The sequence below is a fragment of the Oryctolagus cuniculus genome, chromosome 3 (genome assembly GCF_051225735.1).
Source record: "Oryctolagus cuniculus isolate XC-2025 breed Fujian yellow rabbit chromosome 3, ASM5122573v1, whole genome shotgun sequence".
NCBI lineage: Eukaryota > Metazoa > Chordata > Mammalia > Lagomorpha > Leporidae > Oryctolagus > Oryctolagus cuniculus.
This window is the reverse complement of record NC_142869.1, coordinates 17,080,359-17,103,955: the sequence shown is the minus strand read 5'-3', so window position 1 is coordinate 17,103,955 and position 23,597 is coordinate 17,080,359. Positions and strand designations below refer to the sequence as shown.

The 23,597-nt window shown below is 43.3% G+C and overlaps 1 protein-coding gene across 4 annotated transcripts in view; it reads right to left on the bottom strand.

Annotated features, from left to right (window-relative positions):
• PAX3 (paired box 3) overlaps positions 1-23,597 on the bottom strand; it is a 118,479-nt gene that overhangs the window by 78,928 nt on the left and 15,954 nt on the right. For 3 of the 4 annotated variants that reach the window (XM_089328978.1, XM_017343154.4, XM_002712497.6), the window contains exons 3-4: positions 23,091-23,220; positions 21,868-22,002 (exon numbers count right to left, since the gene is read on the bottom strand). In XM_089328978.1, coding sequence (XP_089185104.1) covers positions 21,868-22,002; positions 23,091-23,220 — 265 coding nt within the window. The remainder of the gene's footprint in view (positions 1-21,867; positions 22,003-23,090; positions 23,221-23,597) is intronic. The other variant, XM_017343155.4, reaches the window with a different exon arrangement.

Below are 23,597 nucleotides of genomic sequence, written 5' to 3'. Positions count from 1 at the left end.
CCAAGTCAGGACCACAAAGCTGCCCGCATTGCCTGCAACTGTCCTACCAGACACCATTGACCTGAGACCTGATGAATATGTAGTAACACTGTGCAATAGCCGCCACTGTTTATGCCACTTAGAAATCAAGGGCACGCTGAGGAGAAGCTCTTGCTTTCAATGGGGGAGGAAAAAAAAAAGCAGAGCACATCGCCCTGAAATCTGCAGAGTTAGAAATGCTGTCTGAGCATTACTCCTTTAAAAGCGAAAGTGCACCTCTTCTAATCTTGGAGCCACTTCTCCCACGCACCAGCAAGTTGCCCAAGAATGGAGTCTTATGTCAACTAAAGAGGCTTAAAGGGGAAGAAAATGTGATCTAAACAAACCTCTAGGAGCAGACATCCTGCTGTAAGCTTCAGTGGGTAACATTTGCTATGAAGCAATAAGAATTTGCATAATTTTGGGGAAGACTTTGTTTTCAAAGTAATTCTCTTTTTCACCTGCTTAGGCCTTTACTGTGTATGGCTTTGGTTAAGTTTTGTTGATGGAGGCTCATGTTTAACCAACTGTTTTTAATTTACAAATTAAACTTGTCAGAAGTAGAAATCCTTCCCTTGGAACTCTTCCAATATGTCAAGAATTAATTCTAATGAAAACGGCATTGCCTAAATGCAGGATGGCCAGCCACTTATTTTATTTACACAAAGTCCTTCTCAGTTTCTTTGATAAAAGCAGCTAAATCTTTTTCCTCTTTCATGTTTTGTCAGCACTTGATTCCTTTTGTCCCTTGGCTATTTGCCTAGCTGTGGACAATAAGGCAGGAAGAATAGAAGCAGATTGTTGGAATGGCCCTCAATAAACCTAATTATGACATGTTGACTGCCCTCACCATGACACAGTCAGGGGACCCAGGCTTATTCAATTACCCTTGCCAGGTTTCTCTTTCAGACCTAAAGTTATCCTTTGACTGTTTGTATTTCTGAACAGTATTCATGTTCATTGTGAAAGAAAATCCCCTGGACTTTGAGGGGTTTTTAAGTTGATGCTGTTATTGTAGCTAATTTTTATTAACTGAATGATAACATGATAAAGAAATAGACTTTTGTTATATAATAAGAACAAATCAGTGTGTGCTTAAAGTTACACCTTGCTTTCCTTCTCCTCCAGCCTGCCTGGCAGCACGCGGAAGCTGAATTCATAAACAAAATAATTTCTTCAACCTGCATGTCTCTTCCAACATGGTACGTCTAGTGCCACAGAGCAGGACTTTTGCTTCATGGGGATTCCTCTCTTAGCTTAAAAAAAAATAATAATAATGATCACATGATTTTGAAGTGTGGGTTTTTTTTTTTTTTAACCACCAAGAACATTCTTTGCTCTATTAACACCAGAAAACATAAGCTTATTGGTACCTTTACGCCAACAGCTATTTCTGCAGCTGTTTGAGGTAGGCCGGATGGACAGTATTTAATTAAAACTCTGCCTGCTGGTTGGAGGAGCCCTTCGCTCCTCACACAGATTGTCCAGAGATCACGCCAGTAGTTCCCGCAAAGCCAGGGTATAAAAGCTGTGCGTCAAGTGAACAAAAGAATAGAAAAATGAAGGAATGCCAAAAATCAGCTCCTGGTCCATCCTAGCTTTTAAGTCAACTAGGTCTGACGGAATTAATATCGCATTGTATTCAAAGTCACACAAAGCTTAGCAGGGACGATTGCTTTGTACTTGCAGCATTTCTGGATAATTTCTTCTTTTTTTTTCCTTTTGAGAAAATAATTGTTCCCTCTAGGAATTTGACAGCTCTTAAGATTATAATTGAATAAAAATTAAAGTATGACATAACAGAGTAGGTGCTGTAATTTTTACTTCATTTCCTTCATTAGAAAATTCCCATCATTCTAATAAAAGCAGGTCTCAATTTTAATCTGCCCTGCTAGTGAATTTGGCGTTTGGTATTTATTTGGTTCCTGTGGAAATTACCTTTCAAAGCCTATATGTGAGAAATCAGCTTCATGAAGGACTTGCAAAATTAAACCTACAGAATCCTCAGTGTTTGAGGAGTATTTAGATTAAGTTCTTTCCACTTCCTTCTGCTGTCCTGGTCTCATCCTTTCCAAATAGCGACAGTTTCATTTTCTTCAAATCCCAATGGGATAGTTTTAATTCCAAACAGAAGTATATAACAAAACCTTTGAATTTAATTATTACTTATCAGTATAAACATTTTCAATGAAATGCATATTTGTTTTATTTTATAGAATGCAATTCCACAGTTTCACTTTAACATTTGTTAATTTTAATTTATTTAATGAGTATAAATTTATACTCACATTAACTTTAAAAATCTCTCTGAACAACTGCAAAAATGATCATAGTAGTATTTTGCCTATAAATAAAAAATACCTCTTTTCATAGCATGGAAAACAGTCAGTGTCTCACCACAGTAGAGTTCAAGTGTTCTAAAGTGTTCAAATTACTTTAATCAGCAAATGTAACCTTCTTTATAAAGGAAGTTTTTTTTAAAAGTCTGCTTTCGATACTTTAGAGTGGAAATGTTATTAAAATATCCAAGAAGTCTCAATATTTTAACCTGAAGCACATGTATTTTTGCATTCCCTAAAATGTTTTAATGTTTTTATATAGTTAAACAGAATAACAACTCTTCTTCGAATCTCAACTAGCACTTCCCTAAGAAAACATGGAAAAAAAATAAGTTGAGGAAATCAAATACGGAGATCAAGTACTGTTCACCACCCCAAACTTAGCAAAGCATTATAAATGCCTGCTGTTTTAAAAGTTATATGCTTATCTCACTATTCAAACTATATTAAACAAATTTATGCCCAAACTCTCACTAATGTAACATCTTAGACCTTTTTGGAACCCAATTCACATGGCAGCATCAGAGATTTGTTTATGAATTCAAAAAGGTTAGTCAAAAATTTGAATTGTTTTGATGCGTGTGGAATTACTCAACAAAAATTCTAATGTTGCCTAAAAGGAGCGAATATCAGATTTCTTCTCTAATCTGAAGGTCAAGTACTGACTGACTCTTATCAAACGAAAATTTTAATTTGCAATTGAAAGTTCAAGATTGAAACATACTTGATCTGAGTATAGGATAATCACTAAGAAAAATGGAAATAAATTCTTTCCTATGAGAAACAGTAGCATTTATTATTCTGAAAGTATAAAGAAATAGAGCTCCTCTTCCTAATGTTTTCATTCTATAATGCTTGGCCTCTCTTTTTAAAAGATTAGTAAGTGTTTTACAGCAATATTTGCTTATGTGTATTTCCATAATCATATATACATATATATATATTTCCATAAGATAAAGAAAACAGCAAAGCTAGAGAAAAGTTATTTGTGCAAATATTTGTTGGATATTTTATATGCACTAAAAAACTTCTCAAGCAAAGAAAACATTTTCAAAATGCATTTTATTTACTTTGTCAATTTCATCATTTACTCTCTGCAATTTACGGTTGCAGCATCTGAATGAATCATTGTCTGTTTTCAGAATTTATAGCTAAAAAGTCAATACATGGTAGATGTTGACTTTTGAAATAATTTCCCTCTGCACAAATAAAATGGTAAAAGGTGGGGGGAGGGGACACTCAGTAAAATCTCCTCTTGAAAGGCTATGACATTTGGCCTTGAATTGTCTGCAACCTAACAAGAATTATTTCTTACATTCTTTAAGTGCCTGATGGCCAAGTTTTTTAAAAAAAAATAAAAGTTTTTTTTTATTTCAAATGATCTCCTGTTTAATCCTTATTAATTTTCTCCCAAATTCTTTTTTGTCTGGAAATTTTTCATTGACTCAAATAACAATGTCTTATTAATGAGTGTATATGTGTGTATTTAACTCAGAGACAACATAAGAAAAAAATAATCTTGGTGCCCAGTGCTGTTTCTGACAACTACTAAGTGTGAGACACGAGGGAGCTCACTGAAGTCTAAGACACCACTGAGAATCAGCTGAAGTGGATACACCATTGTCCTACTGTCTCCTCAAGCCCAGATAGTTTCTAGCTTTGGCTTGTTCAGCAACCAGAAATCCCACGTGTCTCTTTGGCCCCAGAAAAAAACTGTCTATGCACACATTGTTTAAAAGACGGTACACAACCATCATGGCTAAGAAATTCTTAACTTTTTCTCAACAAAATCATGCAATCTCTTAAAAGGAAAGCTCCCTAAACAATACCCTCAGGCCATTCCCACTTCTATTGGAAGCCAGAGCTTTGACAGGAGGTGCAGGAGAACATGCATTCCCCAGCATGGATGGGCTACAGCCCACATGTGCACCTGCGCAGCCGCACAGAAACCCTGCCGTTTTGTTTCTACTTCTTTCCAGCACCAAAAACATCCTTTTTCCCAAAGTCAAGACAAAGTAGGAGCTGCTCACCTCCTAGGACATCAAAGGACCATGGACCTCTAGGCTTAACCTGCTTTCCTGGCTGCCTGGAGAGTTACCTGGAGCTTGTCAAGGTCTGCTGAGAGCAGGACATGGCCACAGCTCCCACAGGCTGCTAGTCCTGGGAGAAACCATAGCTTTCATCTGGGGCAGAGCTTCCATTCTGTACAGGAGGGGAGAATGAGGTCCAGAGACTGAAAGCAACCTTGTCACAACAACAGCTTCAAAGACCCACAAGAAGCACCTACATGTTGTCCAATATAATCTTTTTTTTTTTTTTTTTTTTTTTTTTTGACAGGCAGTGGACAGTGAGAGAGAGAGACAGGGAGTAAGGTCTTCCTTTGCCGTTGGTTCACCCTCCAATGGCCGCTGTGGCCGGCACGCTGTGGCCGGCGCACTGCGCTGATCCGAAGGCAGGAGCCTGGTGCTTCTCCTGGTCTCCCATGGGGTGCAGGGCCCAAGCACTTGGGCCATCCTCCACCGCACTCCCGGGCCACAGCAGAGAGCTGGCCTGGAAGAGGGGCAACCGGGACAGAATCCGGCGCCCCGACCAGGACTAGAACCCAGTGTGCCGGTGCCACAAGGCGGAGGATTAGCCTATTGAACCACGGCGCCGGCCCGATATAATCTTTATAGCCAAGGGAACTAAGAGTCCCCCACCCCAAATTAAGGGTTTTGTCCCCTGCCCTAATCCAGTGAGCGGATGCTTCTGTTGTGAGGAGCCCATCCAAGATCCCTCTAAGAGTCTCCCTGGGAGCGCAGGGTTGCTATGCCATGTAAGGACCACATGAGTGAATTGCCAGACCCACATATTGACTCCTTGAGTGAACAAGACAAGGTGTAAGGAATGGAGAAGCATCCTGGCAGCTCTGAAGTTCCAGACATGCAGGCATGAGAGTGCCTAAGCACTGGGGTCATTATTTTACTCTTACACAGGGTTATGCCAGACTCACAGACTCACACTCTGCCCACAGGAATGAGCCATTGTGCCTCACCTCTGCTGACAAGGACAAGGGTAGATACTGTTTTGTGAGACCTGATGCTTTTCCAATTTAGGGGGATCTTCTTGAGAAATAAATACTAACTTCTCAATGTTGCGATGTTTATAAAAACTCAATGAAATTATCATTAAGGCCCCTCCTAGGGCCTGGATTTAAGGTCCCATAGGTTCATTAGCTCTATGGAGAAACTCCTTCCAACAGACTCCCTGCCTGGGGGAATGTAAGCTATTTCTAGGTGCTTGCATTCACTCTAATGACCTAATATATATAAAACACCTGTTAAGTTTGGAACACTAGGAACCCAAGATTATTTAAATAGTTCACAAACACAACCATTTCTACCACATGATTGGTGGGATAAATTCCAGCTCTTCCACTCAGACCCTACTGGCTTATGTGCTCCAAGAATTGGGGCCCAAGAATTGGAAGTCTAGGAGTCTCTGGGGACTTAAACCTCTGCCTTGCATTGCCAGAAGCCAGCTGGTGGGTCCATCGTGGACTCCCCTTGGACCCTAGCCCTTTTGAGGACGGGAGTCTCATTTCTTCAGAACTTTGACAACCATCCGGGAACCACTGGAAGTGTTAGAGCTCAGATCAGAGCTCTGCTTCCAGGGGTTACTGAGTAACCTCACCACTGTGTTTTCCTGTTCTAGGTCTCTAGGCCATATGACTTTGGGCTTCATCTTTGCCAAGGAGCCCAAAGGACACAAGCCAAGGCTCTTCCCTGGCACAAAGGAAGTGGGTAAACTTGCCTATGGTGGAGGATGCCCTTGGCCTAACCTGGCCTTGCAACCATCTGGCTAGTTCAGTGAAGCACCATGCCCTGGCAGGTCTTGCTCACCAGCAAGGAGCTGACTCATGGCAGAACTGATCCTATCTGCTCACAGCAAGACTAGACTCTTCTGGGGTGTGAAGTGAGGGGTATCAAAAAGCTATTCTCAGCAGTAAGTTAAGCCACTCCTTGGGACACCCACATCCTATATCCAAGTGCATGGTTCAAGTCCAGGCTAATTTGCATCTGATTGAGTTTCCTGCTAATGCACATATTAGGAGGTAGTAGATGATGGCTCGAGTGCTTGAGGCCCTGCCATCTATATGGGAGACCTAGGTGGAGGTCCAGGCTCCTAGCTTCAGCCTGGTTCAGACTCAGCTGTTGCAGGCATTTGGGAAGTGAACGAGAGAATGGAAGACATCTCTCTCTCTCTCTCTCTCTCTCTAACTCTGGCTTTCAAATAAATAAATAAATAAATCTTTTATTTTTTTAAAAAAGAGAGATTTATTTATTTGAAAATCAGAGAGAGAGAGAGAGAGAGAGAGGTCTTCCATCCTCTAGTTCACTCAGAAAATGGCTACAATGACTGGGATTTGACTAGGCTGAAGACAATAGCCTGGAGCTTCATCCAAGTCTCCCGTATGGGTGGCAGGGGCACTTGGGCCATCCTCTGCTTCCTTTCTAGGTACATCAGCAGGGAGCTGGATTGGAAATGGTATAGCCAGCTGGTGGAATTTGTGTACTCAAAAGGCTTCCATAGCCTTGGCAGCTCATGACAAGAGCCTCAGGTGATCGTTGACATCATAAGAGTGTCAATTGTTACATCAACAATAGGAGTCTCTGTGCAACTATTCCCCATGTAGGACCTCCGTCCTTAATGTGTTGTACTATGAGCATTAACAGTAAAACTTGTCTTCAAACAGTACTTTATACTTTGTGTGTCTGTGTGGGTGCAAACTGTTGACATTTTTATTTAGTATAAAGTTGGTCTTCTGTATATAAAGATAATTAAAAATTAATCTTAACTAAGAATGGGATGGGAGAGGGAATAGGAGATGGGATGATTTGTGGGTGGGAGGGTGGTTATGGGGGGAAGAACTGCTATATTCCAAAAGCTGTACCTATGAAATTTATATTTATTAAATAAAAGCTTTCTGGAAGGAAGGAAGGAAGGAAGGAAGGAAGGAAGGGAAGAAATGGTATACCCAGGCCTTGAACCAGTACTCTCATATGGGACATTGGCATCAAAAGCAGCAGCTCAACCCATGGTGGCAAAACTCTGCCTCATGAACCATTTTTTTTTTTTTTGACAGGCAGAGTGGACAGTGAGAGAGAGAGACAGAGAGAAAGGTCTTCCTTTGCCGTTAGTTCACCCTCCAATGGCCTCCGTGGCCGGCGCACCACGCTGATCCAATGGCAGGAGCCAGGTGCTTCTCCTGGTCTCCCATGGGGTGCAGGGCCCAAGCACTTGGGCCATCCTCCACTGCACTCCCTGGCCATAGCAGAGAGCTGGCCTGGAAGAGGGGCAACCGGGACAGAATCCGGCGCCCCGACTGGAGCTAGGACCCAGTGTGCCGGTGCCGCAAGGCAGAGGATTAGCCTAGTGAGCCGAGGCGCCGGCCTCATAAACCTTTTTAAAAGCTATTCCTTACTCCTAGCAAGAGCTTTCCTCCATGAATAAAGTCCCACCACCAGGGATCCACTCCTCTATGCTAAGTTGTCTACTTCGAGGGTTGTTTGAAAAGTGCATACATCTCTGAGATTGGCAAGTGTCTCTGTAATGAGGCAGAACTAGATGGAAATACAATGGTGGTTGGGGGGTACTCATGTGTGCACATATGTCTGCCTATGCCTGCACAAATGTGTGTGTGTGTGGAGTGGTGTGCACAGCAGATGGAAACAAGGCTGGAAAGGAGAGGGAGCAGCCTTGAGCCTGACTTCTCCCTTTTCACCTAAGCTCAGCCCACAAGGTTTTCATGGAAAAATGGAGGAAAAGATGTTCAAAGGGTTTGGGGAAGTAGAGTTAGGACACAGAGCAACTTCCAAACATGCCTGTGAAAAAGGCTAATCTTGGGCTGGTAACATCATCTCCTATAAATCACAGTCTGAGTGACAGCTCTGTTTTTCCTAAAGTTCTTCCAAAAGGAATTTCCAAGCGCCAGAAACTTCAATGTGAAAGATAGTCATTGTCTTTCCTAATGAATTTAATTTGGATTTTCATTTAAAAAAATAGAAAGGATTCATTTCAGGGGAAAAATTGTTAGCTTAAACTAGTAACATTAAATTATAGTAATTCAATAAAATAATGAAGGTTAGCCAACAAGGATTCAGACCAAATTTGGTTGTCTATGTCAATTGTATTTTGTAATAAAGAAATTGTCTCTCTCCTTATCTGACCAATATATATACTCATTAGAAATAGAAACTTGTGCAATGACCTAGTCTAGTTCCAAGTTTTCTAAAAAGGACAGCCAATATGAGGCAAAGCCATGCCAGATAGGGAGTATCTGCTCTGACCACCGTGAGAGCTGCACTAACCTGCTCTCTCCTGACCACTAAGCCTGTACGAACACAAGGTGACCATCTCAGCTACCAACTCGTTCTGTGTTCCAGAATGTCCTAGAAAAGACCAGTTGAAAACTTCTGTAGGCTAGGAAAAGACACAGATAAGTTAAGGCCCAAAAATGTCACTGAAAAAAGCCCAGAAACTAAATGCCAAATAAAACAGGCCTTAAGCTCCCACCCTGTTTTTCTACCTGGAGCCAATCCCCTATGTAACAGGGACTGGCCCACCACCCAGGCATCCCCCTAGCCCTTGCCTTCTTAAGCCTGGCTCTTTGAAATTTCTGATCTGATGCTATGTCCCCAGTCTTACATTTGCCTTCTTTTAGACACAAATTCAACAAGTATTCAGAGCTTGGCAGAGCCAGTGACCGCAAGCAGACATTGGCTTCTAGTAAGAAACTATAGAAGTTGCTTTTCTACTGCCCTCTGATAAATGTGTGTTGCACACACACATGTGGCGGATGTGCCCCGTCTGCATGAAAACCAAGCGAATCTACCACCTGGAAAGTTTCCACACTGGATAGATTCCCAAATCATATTTTGCCCTGGTACATTGCTGCTCCGCCAACAGCACCATGAGGAGACCACTATTTATTTGCTCAATGCCCTGAAATGGACTCCTAGCCTCCTTTAGAAATGGTCTGAGCAGAAAAGTTAGAAGGCCTCAAACTTTTCAAAATACAACCACCAATTCCAGACACCGAGATCCCGTCGACTTGACAGTCGTGAAATGGAAAATTGAAGCATTTCCCCCAGATGAATTCATGGGTCCCTTCCTATTTTGAGAGATTTCAAGTTTACACACTGGAGGTGAAGGGGCAGCTCCCTCAACAAAACGCTGCTGGCCAACCGTAAGCCAGCTTCCTGGAGAACAACTCTGCTTACCACTTCCTTTTACCTGTACAGATAATAACAATGTGATGCCCAATCACGAATCTAAAGTCTGCACACTCTGCCAGCGCAGGCAGCTTACTTTATTTATATGGCTTAAATGTCTGTGCAGAACACCACAACGACATGACAAACAAAACTCCTCCTCTTTGGGATTAACCCTCCCTAGCCTTTCTTCCTACGTGGATTACTGCAGACTTGTACAGGTAGTAATCAGATGCCACAAATTACGGGCCTGATTCCTTCCAAATTATGCACAGAGCTGGGGGAGGGAAAGCTTTTTTTTTTTTTTTAATTCTTCTTAGCTATTTGCAGAAGCTAGTTAACACCAGGCCTGTTTACATCCTCTGACTGACTTCTTTGGGTTTGCAGAAGTGGGTCCAGGGAGCGTAGGAAGGCCGCCACAGCACCCACCCAGCAGCCTCCCATCTCAGTACAAACCAAAGTCCCATCACAAAGGAAAAAGTTCCATCACCTCCCAGCCTCCCGCCTGGGACACAGTGAGCAGCATATTTTGGGTAAGAACGGTCCACAAAGAAGACTTGTTGTGTTGTTTGTCTGTTATTTTTATAAACCAAATCAAGATTTTGATTTTTCAAAATAAATTCATAGTCCCTAACTTGGTCTCCGGTTTCTTCTGAAAGGCCCATTCCGAAGGGGGAATGGCTTGAAACCTTCACTGTTTCATATTGATTGGCATTTACCTCTGGAGTTTTCTCTGGAGAGTTTGGAGAGGGTTGTTTTTCTCATGTAGCTGGAGCAGAGCTTTCTGGCTCATTTCACAGACTCTGACTTCTAGCTTAGTAGGCCAGGTACCAGCAGCATCAACAACTGAACTCCCAAGCATCAGATTTAAGGGAAAATAGGCTGAAATGATTTGAGGGAGGCCAGGTATGTGAAAAAGCATAAAAAGTCTTTTGTGCATAGAAGGGAATGGATACCTTCTCCCCAAAATTCGTAAAATCGAAAATCAGCCCTTAGAAAAATCGAGAAACCCCCAAAGCATCAGGTCAGCAGCTGCAAAGAGTGAGGAACAGCACAAGACCACTTTTGATTATTCAGACTCTGTTCCCTACTAGTTCAAAACTCATTTGCGGATCTTGGAAGACAATTTCTCCTTTGTAACTGAACAATCAGAATGAGCTGCCTCTAAATTTGTTGTGAAATGATCCATAATTTTTCCAGCACAAAAAGAAAAACCAGTAAAGAGTTTTTAACATGCAGAGGCTATTTTTGATGAGGTTCGTGAAATTAAATAGTAAACACCAAAAAAAATTTTTTAAGCAATCAGTAGGTACAAGGCAAAATTTTCCTTGAGCTTCTAGAGTTCTTCATTTGCAGGCAGAATAGAATATTGGAGGAATTTCCTGAGGGTGGTCACTGTCAGTGGAACAACTTTAAGCAGGTATATTTCAATATACCTCTATACTGGTATACAGTGATAGAGGAAACCGTCTCACTTTTCTACTGCAAGTGTTGCTTCATAGGCAAACAAACCCTTACTCTGCACTTTTTAAGAACTCTTTCACCATTTGTTCCCAAAGCAGAACCCAAATTCCACCAAAGCTATCAAATCACAAATGTCATTCCCTTATTTGACAAATAAACCCACACCACACACTTGCCAAATGGTGCTGTTAGATTGGCAAGAATCTGAATGTTGTTTAAAAATCATCATTTGCCAATCCAGTGGAATACTATGCAGATTTCCAAACAAGGTGGAGGAAAAACATCAGACACTGATGTTGAATAATTGCTGAGATATATTCTACTGTGAAAGGAAAAAAAAATCAAGGTACAGAATAGTTCACATGGTAGGGTATTGCTTCTGCACAATGTGGGGAGATAGTATTTAAATGAGAGAGCAATGTAATCATTTATGGAAACACTGACAAGGTATTAACAACTTGTGAACAGAAGTCGGAAGAAGATGTATCAATTTACATCCATTTCCAGGAGGATACTTCAAAAAGCTGACAGGAAATGAAATAAGAGGTAAGTGTATTTTGGTACAAAAAAAATTTGAAATCCATGTATAGTTCTCATAATACTCATTTTCCATGAACTCTCTGAAGATCTGTCATAGCTTTTGAATTTTGTATTAAGTGAATGTTTTACCCAGTCAAAAATAAATAACCATTTTAAAAAAAATCTGACAACACATCCATTTCACGTGAGTGCTTCGATGGACAAGAATGCAATCCTCCAAATAAAAGAATGGTTCCCTTTGGAGCCTGATAGTTGGCCCACATAATCCAGGAGTCCCCTTGCATCTAAAAGCCTTGAGGGGGCCAGGACCATCCAGAAGGAAGGCTCCATAGATCCACAGCTCGCCAACGAATTTTTATCAGTTCACTGGGGGCCTGCCGGCCAAGGAACTCGGGCTGCCTGCTGTGACGCCTAAGCCGCAACAGCTGCATAAACTGGCTGTGCCCCAGCCTGACCTATTTCGGAGACAGGTCAGACCAGTGCAAGCGGGGATAAGAAAACAACTTTCCTTGCAGCCAGGGGCTGCACTGTCAAGCTGCTCCAAACGGGCGAAACATGGGGGGCAGGAGTTCTGAAGGCCCCAAGAGCCCTATAAGCCAGACTACTTTTTTTCATTCTGTTATTGTACCCCAATAACACAGGAGCCCGCAACCTTTACTAAATGGAGGAAAATCAAATAGAAAGGCCATTGAAATGTATCCTCCCGTTTAAAGAATGACACTTTAGAAAATTTCCTTATGTCTGAACTCTGGTATAAAGGAGAAGAAATTAAGAATTACACGCACAAAGAAAGAAGAATTTACACAATCTCACACACACAGGGGCGAATATGTTTAAGAACAGCGAAACGAGCTGCAGAGAAAACTGAAAAAAACGATCCCACAAAATGAAAGTCAACAACAGAGTTTCAGGAGTAAAAACGTATGTATGAGACCCATTTTCACAAAACAACTTGCCTATCCATCTCTAATCCAGCGAAATGAACTTGCACACACACAAAAAAAAATAATAAAAAGAAAGAAAGAAAGAAAAGTTAGATTTGGAAGAGTTTTGAAAATCCAGATTAATCAAAGAAAGGAAAGTAAACTTGATAAACTGGGAAGAAAAGTAATTAAGAAATATCTTTTGACATCTCATTGAATGGTTTTACAACTGTAGATTTTTCATTTTTTATCCCTGTTAAATCAGTGAAGTCTCCTACATTAAATAAATACTTACAAACAATGTTTTTGGTGTAGTGAAAGTGAACGTGTGTGTGTGTGTGTGTGTGTGTGTTTGATCTTCATTGTTGCTTCTAAGCCCTGAATTAAGCTTTTATCTGCCCTTGGGCAGAGCCCATCTGCTAACGTGTAGGCTGGTCAGTTTCTTCATGTCCAGTTTTTTCCCCCTAAGACTTGAGTTTTGCTACGATAGGTGTAATTTGCACATAACACAGATCTTCTCGTTTTATTCTCACAGAACCCCGAAGTGTTGGTATGATGATCAACATCTTACAGATGTTGAAACTGAAATTCAACAGGTCACACCTGAAATGTGCTAGATCTCAGAGTAAAACTGGTAACGCAAGAGCAAGCCACTTTTACCTAGGATACTGTGTTCTTATAAGGGACAAAAAGACACAACAAGTACTTTAGAGTGTGTCTAAATCAGAGCAGACAAGAAACATTCAATTGCTTTAGTGCCCCTCAATGGGGAAACTGGGCAAGTGGGGATTCAGAAAGAAGAAACCTATTGCTTTTCTTATAATAAAATGAATTGGACCAACTAATTTTCTTTAGTTCAGGTTAAGCTCAACCATGATAATTGAGACACATACATGCACATACCCTTTGGCCAAGGTGTTCCTATTTATGAAAATGTATTTAAATACTGGAAAAATTTAAAAATATGTGTTTGAGGAAAGAGTCTATGGGTCTATAATTACTTTAAAGTAAAATGTTAAAAAAGAATACAGAGCCTATAAAGGAAGTAATGAAGATATTAGTACCCACATGCAATGCCCAAATGCTTAACAGGGTAAATTATGCCTACACTAGGGTTTGCATAATTAATAGGGATATGGTTGGTGGCTATACTTTAGCATATCTGTGGACCTATTTTAAAAAATCACAAAATACAGATGTAGGTTTTCTGTTAAAAATGCAAATGTGTATGTGACAATATCAGTAATTACTATGAAAGTACACAACAAATAAGCTAATTAATTCCATGTTGTAACACAGAGCAATTAATTTTCCTTTATTACACCCTAACTTACTCATTCTGTTTAATGGCATAAGACCTGGGGTATTTCAGTTTGCACTTGTTTCCAGAAATAGGCCTACTATCCAATTATGAAAATTTTGAGACTATGTACTTTTGAATTTTCAACATAATTCTGTAAATTTTTACATGCTGAAAATCAGTAGTATTTCCTCTCCCTTAATACGGTGTTGATCAACCAACAAGAGTCTCCCATTTTTGTCACAAAGCATTTTGGTCAATTATTTTTAAATGTAATCTGTTGGACTGAGTCCAAGATGAGTGAGGAATTGACTCCTAGCATCCAGCATTGATATTTGTACACTATTTACTGGTTGATGCAATGTATCTGGCCAAATAAAAGTACAAAAGAAAATTCAGTCAAGAAATTACTGAGTGGGCTTAAGAAAACACACATACAACTATTTTTACATTGCTTGTCATGAGTTCTGGTCTGTTTTAACAGGGAAAGTCATCTTTCAATCACAGAAGTAAGAGGATATAAAAATTAAGACTACTTTGACCAAGTTGGTTTACCCCAAAGAAGTATTTTGTTTTTGCTTTATTTAAAATCCTGCAGGAAAAATTTTAAATACTATAAACTTTGCTATATTTTATGCAATGTGCATGGGAAAATACTTTCTCAAGTGTTTCCTTTCTCGGAGAAATGTAAATCAAATTCTAAATTTTACACTGCTATCTTTCACAAAAATGTAATTTTTAAAAAAGTGAAGTGACCACTTCCACAGCAGAAATTATTTCGGTGTTAGTTTTTATCAGAAAGGAAGGAAGGAAAGAAGGCAGAAATCGAAGGTAAGAATTCCTAAAACCTATTATTTCTCAAATGTCCTGAACAACTACAATCCATGATTTTCATATCTGACTTGGACAACAGTGAACATTCAAACTCATCTTGTTTGAATGGGGTTTTATAATATTAATGAGCATTTTTTAACTGTGCATGTCCCAACTAAAAACTGGAAACATATTTTTTTCTTTTTCAGAACACAGTTACTTTGAGGGAAGCTTCCTTAGAAGAGAGGTGTTCTGATTCCAGTAAAAACTTACATGCCATGGGAACTCAGGGCTTGGTGTAACATCACAGGACTGAACTAAAAGCTGAGCTGTGTCTTGTTTTACTGAAGACCGGTATGAATGGGCAAAAAATATCTTTGTGTGTGTGTGTGTGTGTGTGTGTGTTTGGCCATAGGGAAATTCTGTTTCCAGTTGGCAGCCATCTTTAAGGATAATGGTAACATCTAAAACTCCCTTCACTTTCTCTGCACCCTTCCAGATCACAGCTCCCTAGCAAAAAGTAGTCAGTCCTTGGGCCAGCAATTTTATCTTGATGCTAAGAACAGGCCTAAATTGGAGCCGGATTCTGCTTGTTCTCCTGGCAGTACATAAACAGATGACCTAAAACCAGAGGCGGAAAAGTCACTTTAACTACAGGTGTATATGAAATATACATGTACACGTGAAACACGCAACAAAGAGCTCTCTAATGCTATCCCTGGATCCAAGACAGAAGAATCATAACAGATCTGAGCTCTTAACTTCTAGTTTAATCTATTTCAGGTGGTCTTTCTACACTGTAACCCCCCGTACTATGCATTTTGTAACAGAGTATCTGAGCAGAGATGGGTTATTAATTAATTGGGCTATTATAACACAATGTGTTAGAAAATATCCACTAATGAGTCTGCCATGTGTGTGAAGACTGATCTTGTTCAAGAGCAAACAAGAAAGAGTAACAAACAAAATCAAAATAAACTGTACGAGGACTATTATTTAGTACTGAAATGTAGAGAGAAGGGGATTCAAAACATTCTACGCTGAGAAAGATCCATGATACATAGTAATCTGGCACAAATTTTAGAACCTCGATTAGGATTATTTTTTGGATTTCACAAATCAAGCACACGGATGGTATTTCCAAAAGGCCCATGCAGGAATTTTCGCTTTCATAATAAAAGAAAAATGTATGTTAATATATCATACTCTTAAAAATAAGCAAACAATAGTTTAATATTTCATCTAAGTCAACAGCTAAAAAAAGAAAAGTCATAAGATGATTTAGAGTATGAATTGGTAGGCTGTGCTATTGCCTCATATTCTTCCGACTATAGAAAATGCAATCTACAGGACAAATAAACCTGTATTTAGTGCAATTGGATATAGTTCAGTGCCAAAATAATTCTTAGTGACCAACTTACATATAAACTCTAACGATGCACATACTGTACAAACACACAGATATCTGTTCCTATACTGTAGCATTTAAAAATCTACAGGCAAATCATCTAATCATCTATAAACAAAAAAATATGGAAACAATGCAGAAAGATGTTGTCAATAACTCCAAAGTTCCTGTGTATTTAATTACTACCCATCTAGTTTTACATAAAAATCTAACTTTTTTTTTCTTTACATCACTCCCAACTTAGAAGCAACCATAGTGGAACTTCCTTATTGAGAAATTTAGCAACAAGGAGGAGCATAGTCGCTTCCATGCCTCCCCTCCGAAAATGAGAATCAGTTTGATGATAAATTCACCATCTTAGCCGCAGCTCTAAACAAGAAATCACTATCGGATAATTAAAAACACCCCAAGAGTCTTCTGTACAAACCTACAACATGTAACTGCTTCCAGTTCCTATTTCTTAAAAGTCCTCCTGAGAGCCTTCAGAGGAAAAGGAGGATTTTCCAAGACAGATAAATTGAAATGATCCCGCTTTGATCTCGGTGGTTAAGAATCCCGCACAATGGAAGATGGCCACTGAGGGGCCGCTCTCCCGGCCTTTTAATGCGTAACAATGGTATCAACAAACAGCTACTTAATCAATATTTGGCCAGAGCTGCTGAAAACTTCCTTTTCAGATTTTAATTCCTGGTTGTAAAACAACTCCAGAGCAGCCAGGGAGATAAGACATTAAACTGACTGCTTAATTGCCTTTTAGTGTCTTGTTAGTTATAAATGTAAATTCCTAATGGTTCTTTAATCTTTATTTACCTGCATAAAGAAGTAGCTTGACTTAGAATCCCACTGAATTTAAACTTTCTCTACTCCCGGCCCAGGCCAAATTTCCTCCCCCTCTGTTTGTGACTGTTGTTGCAGCTTTTAACTTTAATTTATTTATGTACAACTTAAGCATTACATCTCACAAGCAGGGAAGATTTTTGTTTTGCCCTCAAAGTACATCTGTTAAGCCACCCTGGTTCAGAGGCAGTGGTCCCATGCACCTGATTGATTTCAGCCTATTCCACTCATCTGAACCGAGGTCCATGCAACTTGCCGGTTCCGCCTCACCGCCCCGGTGGGTTTTATTGCTCAGCCCTGGGGACTCTTAAATGACCCTTCAGTAATTATTACACACTTGGAGCCCCTACCTCCTGTTCGGGAGGAGTATCAACAATCAAATCAAACCCTAAAATAAACATATGATTTCAAGCATTAATTAGAAAATCTGCATGTTTTCAATAAGGCTAGAGAGTATGCATGCAGCAGTCAACCAAATAAACAAGAGAAAAAGAAAAGGCTACGGGCAGAACTCCCGTGTTCCCTTTCAAATTGGTCCAGCAGGAAAATCGTTACAGCCACGCTGGAGCAAAGAAGTACAGCATGATGCTCTAGTTTATTTCAAGTTGTGATAGTTCCAATCCTTAAGGGAAAAAAAAAAAAAAAAAAAAAAAAACCTTTCCTTGAGTGCCTCAAGGACTTGAGAAGAGAGGAAATGTACTCTGAAGACTGGAGCCGAAGTGGAGGTCCAATTCCTGACCCTAATAAGTGGACCTGGAGAATGGGCTGGACTGTCCACTTTAATAAAAGTTCGGAGGACACAGCCTGTTCCCTGTTATTTTCATCTGTGGGAAAGTTGGGCCTTCGTTGCCCTCCCCACTCCAATGCAAAAATGTCCTTCTTTGCTAACTTGGGGGGGGGGTGTAGAGAAACGGCCCTGGGTTCCCTCCACAGCATCACTCCCTTGGTGATAAAACTGCTCTTTTCACCGTTCCACGGTAGACGAAATACTCCCAGGACTTTTAAAACTTTCTCTGCACTTTCAACTGCTTTATCTTCTGCCCACCCTAAAAGCTGAAGTCATTTGTCCTTGTGAATTCTAGAAAAGCTCATAAGCTTACAAACAAAATGGAGACACAAGCAAAATTTTGTCTCTTCTGCTTTCTCAAATAACAAGAACAAGAACAACAACAACAATAATACAGGCGGCACTCTTCCACAACCCTCAAGTTGGCAGGGAGGGAAGTTAAAGAAACAGAAGCCCCAGGCCGACCTTATGCTTGAGGTCTCTTAGTTGAATCTTTGAAATTGTTGCAAACCTCCCACGCTCACTTTCTGATTTTAAAGGGGGGGGGGGGGTAAAGTCCTGTGAAAGTGTATCTCCAGTCCCAATCAAAACATCAGTTTGGCAATCTGGCCTCTCTCCCTTTGCACTCCCCAGTCGCCACTTCAAAGCCGCTACAACAAGTCAGTAATTGTAGCGTTGCATCTAAATGTTTAAGCGAGAGTCTTGCAGTCGCGTGTCCATTTACAGTCCTCATCTGTCCTCCAATTCCATTACGGCACAAAGCAAAAATGCTTCCCAAAACTCACAAACAGGAAAAGCGTCACCCTGCTGGAAGAAGAGGAGGAGGAGGAGGAGGAGGAGGAGGAGGAGGGAGTGAAGTAGGAGGAGGAGGAGGGAGTGAAGTAGGAGGAGGAGGAGATGACGATGAAGGAGCAGTTTCTATTGATTAGTCACCGCTTTTGTGTTAAGGGCTTTCTTTAAAATAAGAAAAAAAATGGGGGGGGGAGGTTGCAGAAATTTCACTAATGTGAGCCTCGGGCAAGAGAGGGGGAAAAAAAAAAGAGGAGAAGAAGGGGGGAGGCGGGCTGTGTCTAGATGAAAGTGAGAAGGACATAAAGGAGGCAATTGAGTCGGCTGCAGCCCGGCGAGCTAAGCTTCGAGCCGGCCGGAGCGCAGAAGAGGGGGCGGCGCGGCGCGGTGCTTTGGCGCTGGGCGCAGGAGAGGGGGCCCAGCCCATTGTGGCGGCGCCCGCGGGCCCGCTCCGCCGCGCCGGGGGAGGAACAGAGGCGCCCATTGAGCAGCCGCAGCGCAGGCTGTGCCCACAGCCCCCGAAGCCTCGGCCGGGGATTGGCTTCTCCCGCTGCTCCTGCAGTTGCTCCGATGTCAATGCGGGTCGGAGGCTGGGGAACAAGAAAACCGGACTTGGGTGTTCCCGGGCTGCCCAGCCTCCTTCATTCACCCCGGCAAGAGAGGGGCTGGTTTTCCAATAGGAGCGCACAGCGCCGGGACGCACGGGCCAGAGCGCACCAGGCCAGCACGCTGCTCTTGGGTTGGGAGAGAATAAATAGGAAATTGGGGAGGTAAAGGGGGCCATCCAGCAGAAATGGCAAGGCCCTGGAGAGAAGAACAGGGGTGGTTCCGACCTCTTTCAGGGTGCCTAGCCTCCTGTGTATAGCGTAAGCAGACCCTGGGCCAAAGAAGATTCCCTTGGAAAGCCAGCCCTAGCAGCACCCGCCAGGCCCACCAGCGGGCACATCCGGCGAGGGCACGCTGCAGTGGTCAGGACACTCCAAAGTCCCTCCTCCGTCAGATTTCTCCTCCCCCTCCGCCGGGCGCTCTGAGCTGTTGATCAACATTCACCCCACAGTGCAAGCGGGGCAGCCTGCGACTTTGGATGCCTAAACAACGCAAAGGGAATTTTTGAGGTTTCTAGACTTCAAATTACATCTCACTGCGTCCTTTTCTCTGGACCACTCTTGCCCTGCAGGGCTCATCCGGAAAAGGAGCCAGAGGCACTGGAGAGATGCCGCTGTATCTTCCTTGACAACCCCAAATTAAATTAGGCTTCAGCCTTGGAGGTGTGTGTGTGTGTGTGTGTGTGTGTGTTTGTGTTTTCAAGGGTACAGCCCCCACTGGGGAGAATACTCTGATTTTAAAAATGGTAGCAATTGCCTTTGAATGGAAGCCAGCCCAGCTAGAGGGCCCAAAGACTAGAAACATTTTGTAGGTGAAATGGCCACTTTTTCCACGCTGGAGAGTCCATAAAACTTCCTGGCGCAGCAGCTATTGGGGCTCATTGAATAATTCATCCCTCATTGCAAGCCCATAATGTCTATTCTCAGCCCTTTGTGGGGCTGTTTTCTCTTCTTTTCTCCTTGAATTATAAAAAGGTTGCCTTCCTTTGTTCACATCAAGCTGCTCCGAGCTGGAGCTTTGTCTGGCCCAAGCTAAAGTGTGAGTTTCAATGGACTCTCCAGGCTTTGTCTCCCAAGTTCATCTCCAAGTGTAGATTGTGTAGAGAAGGCCTTCTTTGTAAAAGCTGGAAAAGTTGTACAAATGTTTGACCAGCTCATTTGGGACGTTTTGTCTCCTGGGCCTCTGTTGCCTGTGCTGTGAGGGAGCAGCCGATCAGCCCTGCCAGAGCCTCCAGTAACAAGTAGCAAAGCCGTGGGCCTCCTGAGCCCCTCTAAGCACTTCAGGCTCCTCTCCTCACTGTCTGCAGGAGCCCAGGAGGGACTTGGAGTTGTACAGCTCCTTGCCTTCCTCCTTCCCCAACACCTCCCGGCTGCAGCTAAGGCTGGGCTAAAAGCTGGGGTATCTTCTTAGAGGTGAGGAAAGAAACACATCCCTCCAAAAGTGAGGGATTTGCACTGAGTCCCTGTGAAACGCCTGCCGTAAAGGGCCAAGGGCCTAGGGGAGGGAAGGCAATAGCCTAACATTACCTCCCTGTGCAACCTGCTATGGTTTGGGGTGTCTTTCCTTGATTGTGTGCATGCCTTAACTAAGGCATTTGGATTTGTAGCATCCAAATATCAAAGTGCCTTTGAGGTTGTGCCCCTATTCTGTGTTGGTTGGTAAAGCAGCTGCTCCAGGGCTGGACAATGAAGGGGAAAGAAGCGCCAGCTGCTGGACCCACAGTCCCACTTGGACCCACAGTCACTCTGGTGAGGGGCTAGACCCAGCTGGTCACACTAGGTAACCCCTCCAAGCCCACATGGAGAGACAAAATTCTACTGAGCGAAGCAAAGTCCACACTGCAGGTGAGGGAACTCCAGGTGTGGGTGGGGTGCTTGGCTCCTCCCAGTCATCGAACCTGTGAACAGCTGTAACTCTGTCCAAGGCTGAACCTCTGTGAACAATCCTACTCTCCTTCAGCTGTGATCCCACGCTGACCCATCTCCCCCACTTTTTCTTTCCCCACCCCTTTCTCTTTCTCAAGTTTGAAGATGACTCCCATCAGGTAAAAGGGAAGCACACTGCATTTCTGGTTCCCCTGAGGGGAAATTTTACTCTAAGAGCAAATAGGCCATAGCCAACATGGAGTGGGGGTGGTCTGCACCCTGGGGTACAGAAGGTGTCAGCACTATGAGGCTCGAACCCAGATCTCTTTGATTTGTAACCCAGAGCTTGGAGTCCCAGGAGCACACAGGTTAAACCCCATCACATCTGAAAACCAATTTAGAACAAATCAAAAACAGTCTGCAAACCTACATACACATATATAACAGCAGAGATACGGGGCCACTTTGGGGGCCCACTGCCTAAAATTCTCTCTCTCTCTCTCTGTCTCTCTCCCTCGGAAATTGAATCTTTCCTGAGGTTACAGAAGCTACTCCAACCTCAGGAGGCTCAAATACTCTGATCCCCAGCCCCCCAGTGGATCAGAGATATTCAGTCCCCTCCTATACCTAAGGGCAAAGGGGCAAAAGGGGCAGCCTCTCCACTTAGAGCATAATTCACCGTTCTAGGCTCCGCAGGGCTGGAAAGTAGTGCGGAAGAAAGATGTGCGAAGTAGAAATCAAACAGAATAGAGACTTTTGCTTTAATTCCGTGCGTCTCTCCGGTCTTTCCCTTGAATGCCCTTAGCCAGACGCGGTGGCTGCGTGAGTGAAGAGGGCTGGGCCGCGATCCGGCCCCCAACGTCGGGGAGCTGATGCCTGCCAAGGCCTGGAGCGCGCGGCCCAACGCGCCGCCGCCGCCGCTTACCTCGCTCGCTCAGGATGCCGTCGATGCTGTGTTTGGCCTTCTTCTCGCTTTCCTCTGCCTCCTTCCTCTCTAGGTCGGCCTCCTCCTCTTCGCCTTTCCCGAATTTACTCCGCAGGATGCGGCTGATGGAACTCACTGGGGATGGGAGGGGCAAAGGAGAGCACAGGACTGAGACGCGGGGGTGTGTAGGAAGAAACCCTCAAACCCGCAGCCGGGGCGCGAGAATGGCTGCCCTGGACACCTCTCTTCTGTCTGATCCTGCACCACCTGTCCACCCTCCCGCTCAAACCCTTGCCACATCATCTTCATTTGGGTTCAGAATGGCGGAGCCTGAAAAGCCCCAAGGGCCAGAAAACACCTCTCTCCTCCTGGCAGAAGAGTTTTCCCTCCTGACTCCACAGATCCGGCGGACTGTAGGTCTCCAATCGCAGCGAATGTGCCAGCCCCCACTGCGCCGGTGTGTGCCCTCTGCCTCTGCACCTGAGGCCCCGGCCCCGCGGGTCGCAACAAGGGAAGGAGACCCCAGCGGACCTGTTCCCTACAACCCAACTTCTTTGGAGGCTCTAAAAGGGTTTCAGTTTCAACAGCAGGATCGTTTCCTATTGTAAAAAAAAAAAAAAAAAAAAATCAAAAGGAAAAATGCACTCTCCCCCATTTATTTTTTCCAGATCCCAGTCTGGTAAACAAATCCAAGTTCTGAAATATATCGTTCTCGAAGAGGGAAAAAGGGAGTTTCCTTTTAATTAAAAACAAACTCGCCCGCGCGCCCGCGCGCTGGCCCTGCGCTCGCCGCCTTTTCCTTCCGCCTCCTCCAGGCTGCTGGGGGGCGCCGCATGATCCCGGGGACTCTCTGGGAAAATCGAGGCTGTTTACCGAAGCTTCCCTCCCGGGGCGCAAACGGCTCTGCCCCGTCTCCTTCAGTTGGGGCTACCAAAGCGGTTGCTTCTCTTTATAAGGAAACATCAATATTAATCAACGCTGTTGCCTCCTCAACAGAAACGCTCTTTGGGGAGATCGCAGCCTTCGCCCTCTGGGACAAGCAGCTCACCCCTCGCTGCAAAAAAACGCCAAGGATGCCTGGTTTGTAACTATGTCAGGGCCTTGGCAGGGGCCACCTCTTCACGGCTTGGGTAGATAGTTGGGGTGATAATGGCTCCGCGGACCCGCCGCGATTAAAGTGGACTGACGGTCACGCCTGGGGCAGAAGCTAACGGGCCTGGTACCTGAGGGCACGGTGTTCCGATCACAGACCGCGTCTTTGAGCAGTTTGTCTCGGATTTCCCAGCTGAACATGCCCGGGTTCTCTCTTTTGTATTCCTCGATTTTCTTCTCCACGTCAGGCGTTGTCACCTGCTTTAAGAGAACAGGCGGGCGTTGGTACCCGGTAGTCTGGGCCAGCCGCGCTCGGTCGCCTCCCCGCCTGTTGGAATGCTCATCCTGCATCCTCTGGGAAGGTTCCCCTTCGTTAACAAAAGGACCCCAACTCTCTGAGGTGTTTGACTTTAGAAAGGGCCAGACAGGAAAACACTCCAACCACCTCCCCTTCACCTCCCCACAGAAGTTGGAGAATTAGGATAAATTAAGAATGATCATAACATCTTGGGTATGGAGATTGTACTGTCCCATCCTTGGAAATTAAGACAACGCCTTACAGAGAATCCGTAGGAAAACGAAACTAAAAAAGGAGTGCTTGAAAGGGAAACTGAAAAATCAAGTTAGGTCTGCAACTT